Raw genomic sequence first — 18,059 nt, 5'->3', positions numbered from 1 at the left:
GAGGCTGGGTTGGCTCCTGGTACTGAGGAGAAGGCAGGGGAAGATTCATTAGCTTCTCACCCCTTGCTGACTAAGTCCCCATAGGGCTTTCCTTGAAACTAGCCTCCAGTACAGGAGATAAGATGTATGGGAAGCTTATTTTACCTTTGGTATTACTTTGCATTCAGAGTAGATGCGCGCATCTGCCTGCTTGGGTATCCAGCTTGGTAGTGCCGCACACACCTATTTCCAAAGTGTTGGGCAACTCTCACTCTGTCGTGGCATGTAATTGTGGAGCTCTCCTGGCTGGCTGTTGCAACAGAGCTGCTATCGCAGTAAGAGTCTTCTCCCCCACCACCCCAAGTTTCCTCTCTGAAATACTGTTTTGTTCTAATCCTGCAACTCATGTTTGAGTAACTCTTCCCATCTTGTTGGGGAGAAAGAGGGTAACTGGAACTCACTGCTCCTAAAAACTGTGAAGGTTAGTGTTTTCCCTTCCCTGCATACCTTTGCCCTTCAGATTTGTGCTGGACCTTTGCCCTGTTCTGCACTGTTTGTTTCGGGAAGGCTGGGGAATGCGGCACAGCTCCTGAGAGCTGACTCACCGGCCCTGGTTGCTGGGCTTCAGCGCTTGCTTCTGTCGCGACCTCCAGTTCTAGATTGCCGGGTTCGAGGCGTCGCTGGAGGATTCTCACCAACGACCTCCTTACTTTTGCGACTCTTTTAAGCTCTTTATTGTCTGTGGTGCCATGGGAGTTTGCATCAGGATTGCACCAGGGATCACTGGATTGGGCAGCGGAAGGATGGACTTGGGTCAGATGTTAAGATAAATCAAGTGCAAAAAGCAGAGCTGGGAATGGGGGCACTGGGGCTGCAAGGCTCTGCTCTCCCTTCCAAATTATGACACCTGATCCTTTCACTGTGCTTTTGAATAGTGTGAAATTGTCCTCAGGGGAACGCCGAATGCCAACTTGGATAGAATTAGGTTGCTCTGTGCATACTTAAAACTACTTTGTAATGAATCTCCGACACCACCTCAGTGGTAATACTTGTTTGGCTAAATAAGGAATGGGCATTTTAGTAGAAAGCTGTGCTGCCTCGACCAGGTTGAACATTTTAATCTTTACAGTTACTACGACTGCAAACAACAAGGGTTTAAAAAACAACAATATCTTAATGAAAACTTTAATACACTGGAATACTGCCAGAGGATGGTGGTACATCTCTCAGAGGAGCTCTGCTCCCATCTCCGTAACCAGGTGAACAGAGGTACGGTGGCCTTGCTGTGGATGTGGCAGGTACCTGATAGGAGAGCTGGGAAGGCTTTTTGCTCTGCTCTTACCCTAAGCCCAGTTGGGAGTGGTGAGCTTTTTTCATTCCCAACCACGATACGCATTTACATTACGGTCTTTAAAATGTTATTTATCCTCTGGTTGTTTTGGCATTGGAACTTCACTGACTTGGCACCAAGGGCTTAAGTCTCCACTCTGCTGGCTCTGTCAGATCCCTGGCTCACTGTGCACACAGGGAGCTCAGGAAAAGAGGTGGTGTGACCTTGGTGATACCTGCTGGGCTTTCATGGTGGTAATGCCATCTGGGTGGAGCTTTGCACGGGCAAGAAGTCATCTCCTGGGGTTGGGTAAAGCTCTGGGTACTCTGTGTGGATGTGTGGTCTCTGGCATGGCCAGCTCTGCATTTGTCCCTTTCTTTGCTTGAGACCAGGCGTCAGTTCCAAACTCATTCTGCAGCTCCAGGTCCTTATTCATGATCTCTGAGTGGAATTGGGAGGCTTTTCTCCTTGCATTGAAATAACTGGCTAATTTGAAGATCCAGTAGCAAATGATACAGCTTCATGACTTGAGCAGGTCAGAGGAGAGGTAGAAGAAAGGCTTCGAAGAAGTTAATGTAGTACTGTGAAAACTTAAAGCAGCTACTTGTGTATTTAGGCAACAATAGTTGGTGACCAGAACAAATGGGAACTGAATTTGGCCTTGAATAAATCCATTACCAGGCTTCTGTGTGGGGACAGTCCCAGGTCATGGTCTGTCTGGATTGCTGGGCTGAACAGAGAAGCGAGTGTGCACATGAAGGTCCCGCAGCTGTGGAGTAAAAACTGGCATGAGGCATTTGGTGAAAATAGGTTTGCTGATAGCAATTCTAATACTGTGCAAGATACGCATTTGTTTTGGGAAGGGTTGTGGAAACAGTGGTCAAGTCAAGTGTCAACATGTTTCTAAACAGAGGCTCATCCTGTAATTGCAGGTTCCCAGAAGAGCCTCCTAACTGAACTTTCCTCTGTGAGAGTACAGGTTTGTGCTACAGTTTGGGGGGCTTCTGTGGGCAGGCCTGGGTAGATGGCCTTTCCTGAGCAAACTGGCACGTGATGTGTTGTAGCTCTGCTGGTTTCGGTATTGCACCGTGCTGCCAGTGCTGGCTGAGCTGCCGGAGCCATCCTTAGCAAGTCTGGCCCAACTTCGGTGTGACACTCGCTGTGGACCTTGCTAGGATCAAGAGCTCTTCCTGCAGCATTAAAGCAATATGTGCTGGGGATATTCTGCTGTGACATGCGAGGAGAGGGAGGAAGGGCTGTGAACTGGCTGATCTAATACCTGCATTATCAGTGGTTTACCTTCAGTGTCCTTCTGAAGCAAAGCTGACTTAGGAGTAGCAGCTCACCTCGACACTTCCGTGTGTTGCATCGCTATATGGAAACGTGCAGCAGGCAGCTGGCTTCAGTACTCTGCGGTGGTTGTGATTTTATTTTTTTTCTGTTTTGTTTTGAGTCATCCTATTCCTTTACATGGTCACAAATTGGAAGGATTGGTAGAGATCTCTGCCACGGATAGCTTGGGGCTGATGGTGTGTGGGAGGTGACCACGGTGGCCCTGGCTGTATTGGATGCTCTGGCACAACAGGTCAGGTAGAAGACTGTTTGCTTTAGAAATGGCCAATGGAGGTGGCTGTTGGTGTGACTGAGGTCTGTCAGTGCTGCTCAGTCTGGCTCTGGTGGCACTGAGAGGTGATGCAGGTGCCCTTTGCTCACTTTATCTAGAAAATGGCACTCCAGTTCCCTCCGGAGTGTGCGTGGCGCGTACAACATGCTGTCGGGCGCAGTTTGCCCTGACCTGTGCGCCCGGGGAAGCACGTTTGCTTCTTGCCAGGCATCCCTTGAAGTGGCTGGAAACAGGTCTGTAACCTGCTGCTTTAGCATGCAGAGCTGGCCCGTGACCTGGCCACATGCCCGCAGGTGCTTCTCTCCACTCCTGACTTGCTCCCCAAAGTGGCCCTGGCTTCTGACCGGGCACAGGAGAGGCATCCCTGCCCCATGAGGAAGGTGGTGGAGGAGAAGCATCTCCAGTGCTCCACAGTGTGACTTGTTTGGTCTCTGGCAGGCTCTGCAGAGATCCCTTGGTGAGGGTAAGAGCGATAGCACTAGGGAGAAATGGGGGCTTGGATGGGGCTTGTGAACCTCACGTGTCCTTGACACACGAGCCAGAGTTTAAACTGTGATTGGAAAGCTGGGCGGGGGGACGGAAATGTGCTGTGTGTCCTTCCCACTGGGCACCAGTGCAGCTGGAGGGGCTGTGCAAGCCTGAGGGGTCGGCACGCACGTGGGAGCCCAGTGCTGGTCCACTCTTCCCTACTCAGGTATGGGGGTGCAGCCCTGGAGGCTCAGGGGTGGTGGGAGGAAGCAGAGTCCCTCCCGAGCACTCTGCTGAGCACGTTTTTCCAGCTGAACGGCAGCATGTGCCGTGCTCCTGCAGAGTGACTCTGCAGTCTGCAGGGCATGGCTGCGCACTGGAAGGGATCCGCCGGCAAGAGGGAGCGCGCAGGGGGCTGCTTATCTCTTCTCCTTTCCTGGTAGTCATTTGACTTTTTTTGACTTGCCTGCCGGATGCATGCATGGAGAGAACAGAGGGTTTTCAGGGCTAGATAAGTTAGGTTTTAAAAAGTCTGAAATGCTGAGAAAAGAGGTGAGTTTTTCCTGACCAAATATGTGGGGAAACAAGTATGAAATTGGAAAAGCCACAAAAATGAGGAAAGGGTAGAGTTTTGTTGATGGGAAAGTAAGAGAAAAGGTGTGTGGGGAGATTGGTGTCTTACCTGCCTGGTAACTCGGAGGTGCTGCCAGAAGGTGGGTTCGCTGCTAAATACTTGGCACTGTCTCTAAGCAGATTATTTGTAATATGTATTCAGCCATTGCACTAAATTCACTCTGCTTTCTTTTTTTTTTTTTTATTATTATTATAACTGTGCTTTTGAAAGCTTCTGGTCAGTGGTGCAAATGAGTGATTATTAATTTTCCAAATGTTAGTTACTACACTATCTGGTTTGCACACTTACAGATGATGAAGCCAGTGATGGAATGAAATAGTGAGAACTTACGGTTAATAAACAACACTCAAATGTTTGATAAGCCAACATTCACTTCATTTCAGACTACAGGAAATTAATTTCTTCAGGTTCTCCAAGGTCAGATCTTCTATTTTTTTGTATTAAATGCTGTAAAAGAAGCACTGAGTTTACTCCTGCAAGACACTTAGGATTCTCACTACAATAACTTTATACCTTTACTGTAGCCCTTTCAAATAGTCACAAAGTCAGCATACTTGAAGAGTAATGTCTGTTTATGTCCTCGCTTTTGGCCTCACCTAGCACAGAGAGAGATATTTAAAGGAGTGACTGAAGCACTTCGCCCTACCTGTGCACCTCCTGGTTAGCGTTGGCACGTCGGCTACAAGGCTGTGCAAGGGGGCAAGTAAAGGAAAAAACAGAGCAAATAATTAAGTGTAAAGAGTGACATCAGTGTGCGTGATGCTGAGAAATTATGTGACCATAGCAGCAGATACTGAAATGTGGAGGAATACATCCCAAAAATGTTGTTGGAGGTTTTACTCTGAAACAGAAGTGATAGGATATTTGTTCACGAGATCCCACCCAACAAGACAGAAAAGCAAATCACGGAGGTGTCTCCGCCATGTGCTGAGATGACAAAGCATGAGACTGTGCTGTCTGTAATCATATTAAATTTCACTTCCCAACTCCCAGCTAAACCTTGAGAGCTCGGGGGAATACCTAATGTGATCTAATGCATCTTCTGAGTGCTCAGAAATGCTCCGCCACTGCAAAGGGTCTTGCACCGAGCTGAACAAAGGGGGACTGATTTCTTTTGGCTTTCCAATCTTGGGTGAACTCTTCTAGCTCCCCTTTTTCTTAATCAGGGAATGACAGATGTGACAGTTGCACACTGTGCAGGGAGAAACTTGCTGTGAGTGACCCACGTTTTTAAAATGTAAAATTAAACCTGTAAGTACAACTGTGAAGTTGATTTGGAAGAGATGTGGCAGATTACAGGCAGTCAACCTTCTTCAGTAGGAGCTGAAATCTTAGTTGATCTAGTTAACAGCAGAGAAGTGGAACTAAGCAAGGATGGAGTTTGGAGGGTGATTGGAAAAGCTGTGTGTTTGATCAAAACCAACCAGATAGCCTGGACCGGAGGCGGGGAACGTCTCAGACTGAGTCTGATGATTTCTAATTCAGTTAAGAGATTTAATTACGTTGTCTTCACTGTGCTGCCTTGTGTATCCTGCAGACCCCCTGCTTGGCCCTCTGCCTGCAGCCCTAAGGTGGAGAGAACCTTGCAATTTAGAGTTTCCTGGGGTTTTCACAGGGATTTATGGCATCCCTGCCTGACTTTATGGGGCATACCGGTGACACTGGGGCTTTTGAGGAGTTGGGGGGGGAGGGGGGTCCTCTTTCGTGGAGAGGCCAGATTTCTGGCTGCGATAATGGATCCTTCTCTGTAGGGAGAAGGATCTGTCTTGCTCACAGCTTATTGAGCTGTCCTTAGACAAAGCTTCGATACGGTGCCTGAGACTTGATGTGCATGCAGATGTGTTGCAGAGCTGTGTGCGATAACGCTGTCAGAGGGAAACCCCATGCTGTATCTGTTTCCACAGCCTGGGATCTAGTTGGCTTCTGGGCCGCACCAAAATGGTTCCTGTGTTTCAACAAGAGTCTCTGAGACATGTTAATTTTGCTTTACCGTGCCTGAAATTTTACTGTGCCTGGTCAATATCCAGTAGCTTGAGGTACAGTTTGGGCAGGGTGACTGTGGCCATTAGGTCCAGACTCATGTAGGGTTGGTCACCTGGAAGGCTGGAGACTTCCAGCGGTGTCACTTCAGGCTTACTGGTGATTAAAGGATGTGAGGCAGAGAGCTGGGTCACCAGGTGCTTCATGGGAACAGTAATCGGGCATCTTTAAGGTGCCTTGTACTTTCTCTGTAGCTTTTCGTTGGGTGTATAAATTAGGGCTTCTGGTTGGAGCAGCAGTGGTTTGCTGCTTGTCCATTTTGGAGATGAGGGAAGAAGGGGTTAACGGGAGAGAACACCCAGTGTTTGTTCTCTCCACTGTAAGCGCTGATAAGTGGATGGGAGAAAAAACAGCCGTGACCTTACAGTTATTCCTTGTGTGCCTGTGTGAGTGTTGGATTGGCATTACTGCCTGTTTGGAGAGTTCTCATTTTTTCTGGTCAGATTGACCAGATGCATTCCCCAGAACCCTGTTTGCATCTCTGGTGCTTAGAGAAGAGACCTGGACCCTCTTCCAAGCGGATCTCTGAAAGGTGCTGTTGCTGGGCATGGTGCCGGTCTCATAGGTGACCGCATGTTCAGCCAGTTGCAGCCTTGCTTGGTCAGCTCTGCTTCCCTTTTGTCCAGAAGAGACCGAACATCAGCATTAAGGTGCTAATTTATTTTAGTGTGTGGTGTGAAGTTAAAGCTAGGGAGCTATCTCAGACAGATAATGCTCTGATTTTGGAGTAGGTGGGTTTTTTTCCAGGGGTGGAAAACTCTTGCAACTTGGTAATGCTGGAAGTTTTTATCCCTTTTCAAGTACATGAAGTTAGCAGAGGCACCCCAGCTGAGTTTCACCAAAACCACAGTCATTTATACACTGAAAATGTATTTCAAGCATTTGTTTCCATGTGGCTTGTGGGAAATCGATGCTAGAGCTCACACTGGCTGCAGCTCTTTAGCCTCTTAGTGTAGGTGATGGGGTTGTCTGAGAAGGAATCAAGCCTCTCCTGGATAGAGAGCAGGAAACCACTTAGCAGCATCCAGTGGTCTGGATACCCTTGCAGAGAAACCAATTGGGGGCTGATAAATGCTTCTGTAGCTCTTCATCTTTTTCTTGCACAGACCTTATTGGTGTCTTAGGACCTAACCAATATCAGGTTAGGGTTGGTCCATCTGGCTTGGATCTTTTACCCATCTCAAGCTTCAGCTTCTCTTTGAGGGGGTAAAGATACTTATTACAGTAGCTGAGTGTTATTAAGGGTCATGGTCCCCTGGCAGTTGGGGAAGGCTGGGAAGATCTGGGTGGCTGAGAGCCGGACCCTCCCCAAGCCTGCTTGGCAGGTAAGGAAGGAGGGGAGCAGGAAGCGAGCAAGATCTCGGGATGTAATTGGCTATGCTAATCTTTGGGTTTGGGGTTTCTTGCTTTGCTGCTTTTTCCTAGCAGAACTCGCCCCCTTCTCCGTTGAGCGTTGCTTTGAAGAGGATGGTAACTGTCTTGGAAACCTGTGCAGGCACTACCGTGGCCTCTGAGGGGGAGCCCGGTCACACAGATTTGAGATGAAGAGTTGCCTGGGGAAGGAGAAGAGATTCAAGCAGCACTGGTCTCTTTGCAGCAGACACTGGACTGTGTAATTTGAACCTTTTCCTTGCCTCTGCTGTTTGCCCTGGGAGGATTGCTCTTGTAGCCAGAGGAGCAGAACTGAATTGTCCCTGCTGGGTGGCAGGTCAGGTTAGGAGGAGAGATCCCCAGTGATCCTGCTGTCCACCAGCATTTCCCTTCCCCATCTCTCTCCTGGGCAGCTAGCGCAGCCCTGCAGCTTTTGAGCCATCACAACTGAATTCTGGTCGTGTCTGTGCTGCCAAGTCCCCGTGTGACCTTGGAGAGGTCATTTTTTTGCTGACGTCCGAGTCTTTTGCCTGCACAATGAGGAGGATGATTTAGTTACAACTTCATGGGTCGAAAGGCAGAACAAATCAGCTGGTGTCTTCCCGTAGCAGTGGCAGTGTGGATGGGCCCCGTGTCCTGCTGAGACCAGCCGAGGAGCATGCCATCATGTACACTTGTACTGGTGCATGTAGAGGAGCAGTTCTTGCTCAGCACACCGGTGCAGTGGTACCAGTCTCTGTGCTTTGGTGACAGGCGGGTGACATAGGTGCACTGAGGGTGTGCTCCCTGGTTTGGGGAGCAGAAGGGTAATTGGGAGGGGAGGGTGTGTGTGTGTGTGCAGAGAGCCGCTTCTTGCTGGCGCTCAGCCTGCGGCCGTGCTGCCCATCTCGGCAGTTACGGCTGTGGGTTGCCGTAATAACGAGTCAGCGTTTCTCTTGCATCAGGGCTAATGAGCTGCTCCTCGGCTGCTGCCTCCCAGGCCCTGCTGGGAAGAAGCAGCATCTGTGGTGGAAGAGGGGCACTGGTGGCAGGAGGGCTGGGGATGGGGACCAGGTGACGGAGGTCACTTCTTGGCCATTGCTCCTGAGCAAGGAGAAGGCAGGCTTCCTGTGAGGGTGTTTGGATTTGGCACTGAAGCGTGGCTGGTGGATGAGCCTGGTTGGCAGCATACTTCTGCAGAGAGCAGAGTAGCAGTGGAGGGGAGATATGGGCCCATAACTGGGGTAGCCTTTCTGGACCTGTCCCAGATACCTGAATAGCAGCAGTGGCCAGATAGCCCTGGGGAGGGGGTATGTGTGTGGATGCATCAGCCTTTCTCTTTAAATGCCCCATTTTAGCATACAATCTCCTCCTGTGTTTAAAAATACCATCAGGCAAAAATTGGGATTCTGTATCCACCCCCCCAGCACCACCTAAAATAAGGACGACTGCCCTCAATTTAGTTGTGTCTCCTGGGCTTTTTGTGCAGCAACTCTGGGTATTGGTGTTCAGAGCAGGCACCTCTGTACCATGTCTGCACCCTCGTGTGACAGTCCTGAAAGGGATGCCCCAACATCCTCCTGGCTGCAACGCGCACCCTTGACCTCCTCCTGCTCGCTCCTTCCTCTACCCCCCTTTGCTGATAACAGGGAGATTTGTGAAATGTGGTTTCCGCTGAGATGTTGTAGGCTGTATGGATAACGTACAGAACTGAGTAGGATGGTAAAGAGCTTGAGAAATACCTGGCTTGGCAGAGACTGGTGCTACAAGGAAGAGATTGCCTGTGCCTGCGGTGATTATAATCCCTCTGTTTAGACACCAGTTCTTTCTGGTTTGGGGTTCATTCTGCAAAACAAAGTGTCTGCATGCAAGAAGGGGAAGGAAATGTGAGACCATGAGGCCCAAATTTCGTGGGTCTTCCTTGCTTGCATCGCGATACTGTTACTTCTTGTTCCTTCCTGTTTGGCTGCCTCTGGACTATTTTGTATTGGCCCAGGGGGCAGGCTGGATTTGGCTGGGAGGTGTGATGCATGCAGGGGCAGAGCTGCTTGGCTCACACATGGGGAGTGCCCGCTGCTGCGCAGGTGGCTGGTCGGATAGCGGAGAGCTGCTGCTGAGCATCATCCTCTGCAGCATCTGGCCTGAATCAGGATACCCGGGATCGGGGTGCCTTGGGGGGAAGCAGGTGGCAAAGTGGTGTGTGTGGTGGGAGGAATCAGTGGGGCTGGTTTGTTGGCTTTGGCTTTCCATGTTGGGACTTTGCTTGAGCAAAATCCCAGCCTGGTCTCTGTGCCTGGGTCCTTCGTGTTTGATTTTTTTTAACCCTGGGAGTGCTGGGAAAGGAGGTGACCTAGACAGGCAGCCTCAGTCCTGCAGTGTGCTAGATGGGCTCCTTGAAGAGCAGCCTTAGGGGTTTTTATCCGCCGGCCACGCACGTTTCTGCCTCCTTCCCCACCATGGCTTTCTTGGGAAAAGAAAGTGCTGCCTGATTTAGACTTCTCTTGGGCATCTCAGGTGCTGCCCTTAATTGGCAGGCTAATTTCTAATCTAGTCACTCGAGCTTGCAAGGGAAGAAGGTATCCCAAAGGGTCGTTTGCCTGGCAGTCCCTGACCAGCCCTTCCTCATATCTGTTCTCCCAGCAACCCTATTTTTCAGAAGAGCAAGTCCTGCAGACTGATTGCTCTGTGCATGTTCTCAGCAGTGGGGAAAGCTGCCTGCAAACCTGGTGCTCTGGGTCTCTGCTCTGGAGAGCTTGGAGTCAAATCTGCATTAATTGCAGGTGTGCTGAGTTGGACAAGCTCAGCCTCTCCCAGACGAGAGGGCTGAGGACTGGAGGCAAGGGTCCTTCCTCAACAGAAGCTGCAGTGGTAAACCTCTGGAGGTGAATATGAGCAATATCTGCCCCGGCCATCATGCGTGGTCCTTGCTTTCTCCTGACCTAAGCAACTGAGGAGTTTTCACTGCTTTTCTAGCAAATCTGGTGGCAAATCTCCTATCGAGCTGTTGTGGCTAAGCTCAAGAGAAGCTAGGTGAACCTTGCTGTGCATCTTTAGAGGCAGACAGGACAGTGGGGGATATAGCAGTGAGCTGAGCAGAGACCTCGAGGGAATGCAAGCTTGGAGTTGTATCGGTGGCATGACTGATAGATGTCCCTGAGGGGTCACCTGCAGTTGCCGCCTGATTTGGTGGCAGTTGTGGTTTCTAGAAGTGAGTAGCTTGGACCTCTTGTGGATGGCTGGTTGTGCAGATGGCTGGCCAGGCTGCAGCACGCATTTGATGAAGAGTTGGTTGGACAGCCTAGTAGGAATGCAAACTGGAGAACTGTACCTGGCGGCGTACAGCAAGGGGAATGGTTGTCAAGGCCTGTAGTTTTTGGCTGGCACAAAGAAGTTCCTTTTCTCATCCAGCGTAGTATTAATTTATTATTATTAATAATAAGTTCTTGTTTTGGTAATAGCCATTACAGCTATTTGATCCAAACAGGTGGGATATGCATTCATCGGTACTTCTACCTTGTTACTCTGCAGAGGAGCTGTGTGGGAGTTGCCCAGTTAAGGAAGTGCAGAAATTGCCTCTTGTTGGGGACCTGTTAGATCAAGTACAGGGTGTTTCTACTCACTGTTGTAGGAGCCTGTCCTTGTCGCAACCATCATGGAAATAAAAGATGTTTAGATGCGCCTGGGCGATGTGCTGGTGGAGGGTTACAGTAGAACATGCAGTCTGCACAGGATCCAGCCTAGTGCTTGGAGGATTTTCTGGATATGTTGTTGTTTTCCCCTGAGATCATACCTTCAGCGTGGCCACAGACCGCAATTCTGTGTAATGTTGGAGGGAATTTTGATTTCTTTTTTTCCCCCCTTACTTGCTTCTGCTGCTCGTAGTTGGGATGAAAGCATCCCTGCCTGAGGATGCGTTGAAGACAGTGCGTTGTCAAAGGTAGAGAAATAGGAGCTCTTTGATAGAGGCATGTTTTTGCTGTTTCTGCGTTGGTTGAGCCCAGGCCAGAGAGCATTGCCCTGTCCACGGGGTGGTCTTTGCTGCAAGTCTTGTGACTTTTCAGCTGAATGTGTGTTTTGGGCAGCTGATAAGCAGGAGCCAGGGGCCTGCCCCTGTCCTAGCAGGACCTTGGCTTGCTGCAGCCTCCCTTCCCCCTCTAAGTTTCTTGAAGAAAACATAGTGTATTGCTCTCAAAGTGCTGTTTTCGTAGCTTCTTGGGTGCCTTTGTCAACAGTGTTTCTCCACACATGCTGTCTTGCGTGCTCCTCAAAAGAACAAATCTTTTGTCTGATCCTTCCCAGCTACTTCCGTGAACATCTTCCTCCCAACAGTAAATCGGGTCCATCAGGAGAAAGACCTGTACCTCTAACTGGAAAGAGCTTGGGAGTGGGAAGGTTGAGTAATCTGTTTTGGGATCTGAAACTCTCCAGCGGCTCTGCACAATGGGCTGTACTTGCTGGCAGAGCCACCTGAGATGGGAAGGCGAAGGCGTTCCCCCAGGGTGATGATGCGTGATGTGCCAAGGCACTGGGTGCCCATTTGGGTGATGGGTGTGCACTTCTGGCTGTTCTCTGGTTATAGGTGCTGTGTTGGAGCCAGGCACAGCTGTCGATGTCCCTTGTGGTTATGAAAACCAAGAACCGTCAGGAAAATGCTCGTTCTGCTTTTTGCCACCTGCGCTCCCTGACCGATCACCATGTTAGATGTTCTCTGTGCGGGTTTCCATTTGATAATGCTGGCTGGGGGAGCGTGGGGGTGCCACTGTCTAGCTTATTGTGTGGAGCTTTGTACATCTCATGAGCTTTTTATTCCTCACCGCTGTCTGTTAGAAGCCAATATAGAAGGTTATTTGAGAGCAACACATTCAGGTAAACACTGTCTCCTTCAAAATCTGTCTCACAACAAGTGGTTGAATTGAGGTGGGTTCCAAACTGGATTGATGTTTAACTTGGGATACTAAGAAAATACTTCCTCTGTTTAGTTAAAGCAAACAAGTCAAGAGAGGAGGGACCTTTTAAATATGATTTGCACTCCAGCTACAACTAATACTAATTTTTTTCTTTTGCTTTTTTTTCTTTTACAGATATATTTACAACTGACGGCCAGTCTGGTATGTATTAATTAAAAATAGAGTTCTTCAAACCCTGCTCTCTCATGCAGCACACTTCTCTTTCTACAGAGTCAGCACTAACCATATTTAGAAGACTGATAGGCAGATATGCAACAGACATTAACTTTTAAAAAAACCCCAATACACCAAAAAACCAAAACAAACAAAATCACAACCAAAACACCCAAAAAGCCAAAACAAAAAACCTTCCTCAAACAAACAAACAAGGCCCCTGTAATATTTGACCATTCCTGTATGGCAGTGACGTATTTTTGCTTTCATGTAGTGATGACTGCAGCTTCTGGAAGGTTACTTTCCTCCCATACACTGTAGGGTGGCAAAATTGGGTGTCTGGGGTGAAAGAGTTTGGGAACTTGTAGGTTTTGATCATCACACACAACTGAAAACATTGACGTCTCAAGATGCAAATGTAACTTGGAATTGCTGCTGTTAGTCTGTATGTTAGCTGTATACGGCTTGACATGTCCATGAACCTGAAGATGTATGCTTGAATTTGCAATACTTTGAAAAGATGCAGACTTCCCCCTTGGTTTGTTTCGTCTGTGTGTTGCTGCTGAGTGTGGCTGTTAACTACAACCAAGATGCACGCTGCCTTTCCATCAGTGCAAGACCAATGGCCCCAGTAGCACGTGCAGCCTCGCCAGGAGGGGCCCTACAGAAAAGGACTGGGCTCCTGGGGAGCCTCGAGAGAGAGGAGGCTACTCTGGGTGGGGGTCCCAAATCAGAAGGGGGATGTAGTTTTTAAAAGCTGATATCTATGATCTCAATTCTTGTCTTTGCCAAACTGCCGGGAGCTCTTCATCTGGGGTGATGCTGAAGTGCCAAGACTGAAGGAAAGGTTTATGTTTTACCCAGCGCCACCAAGAGCAGTCAGTAAGATCCTGTTGTTTCAGAGCTGTAGTGTCTTGTGGAGATGTCCCGGGGTAATGGCACTGGGAATGGGGGTCAGTGCCTGGGCTGGCCCTGTGCCACCTTGGGCATGTCACTATGTCCACCTCCTACCTGCATCTTTGGCTTTGCATGGGATCACACTTCCCCAGTTCACACAATAGCGTGAGGATAAATCACTGCTGATTGTGGAGGCATTGCGTGGTCAGGATTTGGAAGTACTGGAAGAATTTGGAAGCTCTATTGTCTTAAAGCTGATTTCAGTAAAAATAACTTGCTGGTTTTGAGTGGTCTGGGGTAATGTTGAAGACAGTGTAATTTGACTTCATGAAGTAAACAGATGGTTGGAAGTTGTGTGTAAGTGTTTCCAGAGCTCTAGCTAGCTGATGAGGCTGTGGTATAACTAAATCCACGGGAGCATTGCAGAAGATGCCTCTATAGGTGTTGGAGAAGTAGCCCAAGTAGTAAGCAAACCCATTTGTAAGTCTTTCATGATTTTCTTGCTTTCAGAACATGTGTGTGAGTGAAAAATTAAGACTGGTTTTGAAGAAATAAAGGTATATTCCCATGTGTTGAGTTCATAAGAGGCTTTTCTTCACCCTGCTGAAGATCATCATTCATCGAGTGTTGGGTTTTGTCTGCCTGTGCTGCAGGCTCAGAGAAGTCCTTTGCTTGGCACAACTCCATCCCCTGCTTTCCAGCTGGTTGGGGACCTTCGCAGCTGCCCCCAGGGTGGGGCATGAGCCTGTGTCTGCAGCAGATGATAGCGTTTCAGTAAATGCATGTTACATGTCAATAGTATTGCAGAAAACATTACCTACAGAGCTTGGGTGTTTTTTGTTTTTTTTTTTTTACAATTTTATATTTTTAAGGAGATAAGTGAAAGCTTAAACAGGATTCCTCATAATGATAGCTGCACAGTCCTTTCTTATTTCTTCTCTAGAAAAGCCTTAAAGCTGGTGCCATGCTTTTTTTTCCCCATGCACTAAGCTTATGTGGAAGCCCTGATATCTCGAAACAGTGAAGTGTGAAGGCAGCAGGCAAAGGCAGGGTAGCACGGCTGGCGGGGGGCAGCAGGCTTGCCTGGAGCATACCTGCTCCTAGCATCAGAGTTGTGTGCTGCTGAGGCTGTTGGGTTTGACTCCCTCACCTCCCTTTCATTGCCTAGGTTGTTTAATGAGTTAATTTGCTCCAAGTCTGTTACTGCAAATCACCAGGACTCCCATATCTATGTTGGTGCCTTTTTTTTTTTTAATGTTAATCTTGTACGGCCAGGTGGGTCTATATGGCTGGTTTCCCCTCTTGGTGAGAAGTCCACTGTTCCTCTGCCCGAGGAAGCAGTTAGCATAGTGACGGAGGATGCCGAGTTGTGGTAACAGAGTTGGGACTTGCATAGGTGGGGAGCCTGAGCCAAAAATCAGCCATTTTGTAGGCGCAGCAGCTGCAGCATGCCCCAAAGCATGTTCCCACTTGTTAGCGTGTAGATGCTGGAGGCGTTCTGCCCTCAGCCTGGTGTCAACATGCAAGTGCTGTGGAGGTGGAAGGGCAGCAGTGTTTGCGTCCCGGTTACCTAACAGCGTTTGGAAATAAAGCTGTTCTCAGAGAGAGGTGACCGATTTTCCTTCTGTCTAGCACAGCAGTTCCTCGGTCCTCTCCTCTCCCACACCCAGCGACTAGGATTTGGCAGCTGTAGGGTGCTGTTCAGAAGAAGCTGCTTCAGACCTTGTGATCTGGAGTTCAGGTGGAAGGCTGAGAGACTTCAACACCCTTGAGAGCTGCGGTGCTGGGCTTGGCAGTGTGGTGGCAGAGCAGAGGGATGGATTCTCATACTCCTCACTTTTGCTGTTAGAGGAAGGCTGTGAGGGCGCATCTCCACCCTGACCTCTGTGGACGTGTTGGCCGTGGACATCTAACCTCTCTGCGAGGCTGCTGGGGCTGTCCCCATCCCAGGAGTTGTTGCTGCATGGGGTGGTGAAGTTCGCTGCCTGCTATTTAAGGCAAGCTTTTTTGCTTGCTTTAAACGAATCTCCTGCTATCTTTGTGTGCTGTTCCTGGCTCCAGTTGGTCAGGAGGTGTCCTCCTGGCACAGTACACCACAACTAGCCCTCCTCAGCGGTGGAGGATCTCACCCTTTTTACTCTCACCTCTTCAGGGGCTGCCTTTGGGCAATTTAATTGCTTTTCTCTGTGCACGTGTAACACTGCTGTGCCCTTGTTGAAATGCAGAGACTAGAGCTGACTGCAGGGTACAATTGTGGATGCGCTTGTGTTCAACACAGCAGCAAGTGATGCTCTGTCTTGGTCTTGCTATTCCTGATTTTTTTTTTTTTTTTAAATCTTTTGCTGCACCCCAAGCTGATCATTTTGAAGAATTGTCAGCAGTGGCTGAAATATCTTTCTTGAGTTATAAACGCCACTTTGAATTTAATGCTATGACGTTCTTCATAAAGAGATGTGGGTGATGCTCCCACTGCAAGGAAGCAGGTTTTAATCCTTTATAAGGAAAAGGAAGGGAGATGGGCCTTTACATTAGGAAAGAAAGTGCGGTGTTGCGCTCTTTTGTAGCTGGCTGTTCCCAATTCCTTTAGGAAGGCTCACTCATATTAGGGTGGTTTTACTCTTTTGTGGTGTGTATTGAGACAGGGGAGGCAGCCACCTGTAGCAGTGGAATTACCTGGATGGGAGAGCACTGGAATTACCTGGATTGGAGAGTGTGATTTATGCAGCAGGATCCATGTGATTGCACCCAGGAAGGAAGTTGGCAGTATTTGTTACATCAAAGTTATTTAGAAAAATCTTGAATTTCACTGCCGTTGGCTTAAGGTGGGGGGCTTAAGTGAGGACGTTGTATCTTGTGCTTGGACAGTGTGCCCTGAAATCAGCTTGGTTGAGGTACAGTAATCCTTAAGTAGCAAAAAAGGAGCCTTTCTGCCTGCTCTTATGGGTTGCAAGGATATTTGGCTGCCTTGTTGGTGTTATGGCTTTAATGCTTTGGATTCGCTGACAGGAGGAAGCCCCCATACCTGTGCTGAGTTTAATGCGGGTGGTCATGGGACTGTAGGATTTCTTCAGCTTGTTTCTGGATACACCCTGCTTAGTGGGTGACCTGGGTCTGGCCTCCCTAAATTCCTGGGAGTGTTTGTTGCACCTAGTCCTACCACCAAATTGCTATTGCTTTCCTTCCACCCCAAGAGATGGAGCTGGATTTCTGCCTGGTGGTGGCTCTGTTTTCCTTGGCCTTCCAGCTGCTCCATATCCTTTTGTTACACACAGTTGGGGAGGCAGGTTTGCAGCTGACCTGGTGCAGGTTTCAAGCATGAGGTCTAGTGGCCGCTTTGCAAGTGGCTTCTGCACAGGGGATGTGCTGGTCCTGCAGAGATCCCTCTGCAGAAGTAGCGAAAGTCGGGTACAGGAATCACAGCAGGGAGGAACTAAGAATGGTGTTACTTAAATTACTTCACAGTCTCCTTTCTAGAAACCCAGTCTCTGGCTCTCTTCTTTGAGGTGACAGGTTTTCCAGAGGCTTGTTTTCTGCAGAGTTTGCACCTTTGCCTCGTATGACCCCTCACCCCTCCACTGGCACGGACAGTGGGAGCTGCGCAGTCCCCTCCTAGACAGTGAAATGCTTAGAGCTGGAGGGTCTCCTGGCAGGCGCTTGGCTCTCAATTCCTTTTAAATATTTACAGTGAGACGTACCAGATGCTTCCCAGGAATGGTTTTGTCAGCTTCCAAATCCCCAGATGCAGCTGCAGAAGAGGCTGACAGCCATTAAAGGGATCACGTCACTGCAATGCCCTGGGTTCAGCAGCAATGCGGTGACCTCTTCTTGCTCGTGCTACAGGCACTGCTGGTTGTGCTGTCTCATCGGCCGCAGCGGGATGCGGGTAGAGAGCACCCCTCTGCTGATGACAAGAGATTAATGATGTCTGGTCCTCAGGCTTTTTTTTTTTTTTTTTTCCCCCTTCTTTTTTTGTCTTCTCCTTTGAAGCTCTTCCACTGCAGTGGGAGGGGGAGCAAGTGATGCTCTTGGTTTTTGTTGCCAGACACCTTTTTTCTGGGACCTTCTCTCTGCAGTGGTGTGTGACTGCTGCATGGCTGCGTTTGCTCCCTCTCCATTCTTGGCATGGCTGTGTCTGCCCCGTTCATCCAGCTGCCCTGCGGAGAGAGGGGTGGGCTGATCCAGATGAGGCAAACTCCCATCGCCAGCTCTGAGCTTTGCCAGCTGTGGGCCTGCAGAGGAGGAGCGTTGCTGCTGAGTGCCACCCCTGCACTGGTCACACTGGTCTGGTTCCCGGTGTGCCTCCCACTTTTGAGATAAGGTCCAGGACCTTGGGCTGGGCCCTGTTTGTTGCTCTTGGTGCTTATCAGCTTTTGCTGCTGACAAGGTGACCCACTGTGCAGCGCTGAGGATGGGGAGGGAAGGCCCTCCTGGCCCGAGCTGCACACTGGTCTGGTTCCCCTGGGACAGCCCGTGCATGTGCAGCACACCGGGCTCGCTCCTGTGCTGGGCACCCCTGTCTCAGTGTTACATCTCCTGGCTGGATGAGGGACTTCTCGGGTGCCATAGAGGTAGGATCTATGGAGGTGGCAGGTTGGTTCCTCCGAGGGGGGGCCAGGG

At 49.3% G+C, this 18,059-nt stretch overlaps 2 protein-coding genes across 4 annotated transcripts in view; both read left to right on the top strand.

The window, feature by feature from the left end:
* Positions 1–18,059, top strand: part of GALNT10 (polypeptide N-acetylgalactosaminyltransferase 10) — a 271,077-nt gene that overhangs the window by 166,725 nt on the left and 86,293 nt on the right. The window lies entirely within an intron of this gene.
* The window catches only part of LARP1 (La ribonucleoprotein 1, translational regulator), a 42,521-nt gene that overhangs the window by 4,429 nt on the left and 20,033 nt on the right, over positions 1–18,059 (top strand). For all 3 annotated transcript variants that reach the window (XM_075766636.1, XM_075766634.1, XM_075766633.1), the window contains exon 2: positions 12,507–12,533. In XM_075766636.1, coding sequence (XP_075622751.1) covers positions 12,507–12,533 — 27 coding nt within the window. The remainder of the gene's footprint in view (positions 1–12,506; positions 12,534–18,059) is intronic.

The sequence above is a fragment of the Balearica regulorum genome, chromosome 14 (assembly GCF_011004875.1).
Source record: "Balearica regulorum gibbericeps isolate bBalReg1 chromosome 14, bBalReg1.pri, whole genome shotgun sequence".
NCBI classification, from domain to species: domain Eukaryota; kingdom Metazoa; phylum Chordata; class Aves; order Gruiformes; family Gruidae; genus Balearica; species Balearica regulorum.
Note: the sequence above shows the minus strand (reverse complement) of the source record. Positions and strands in the feature narration are given on the sequence as shown.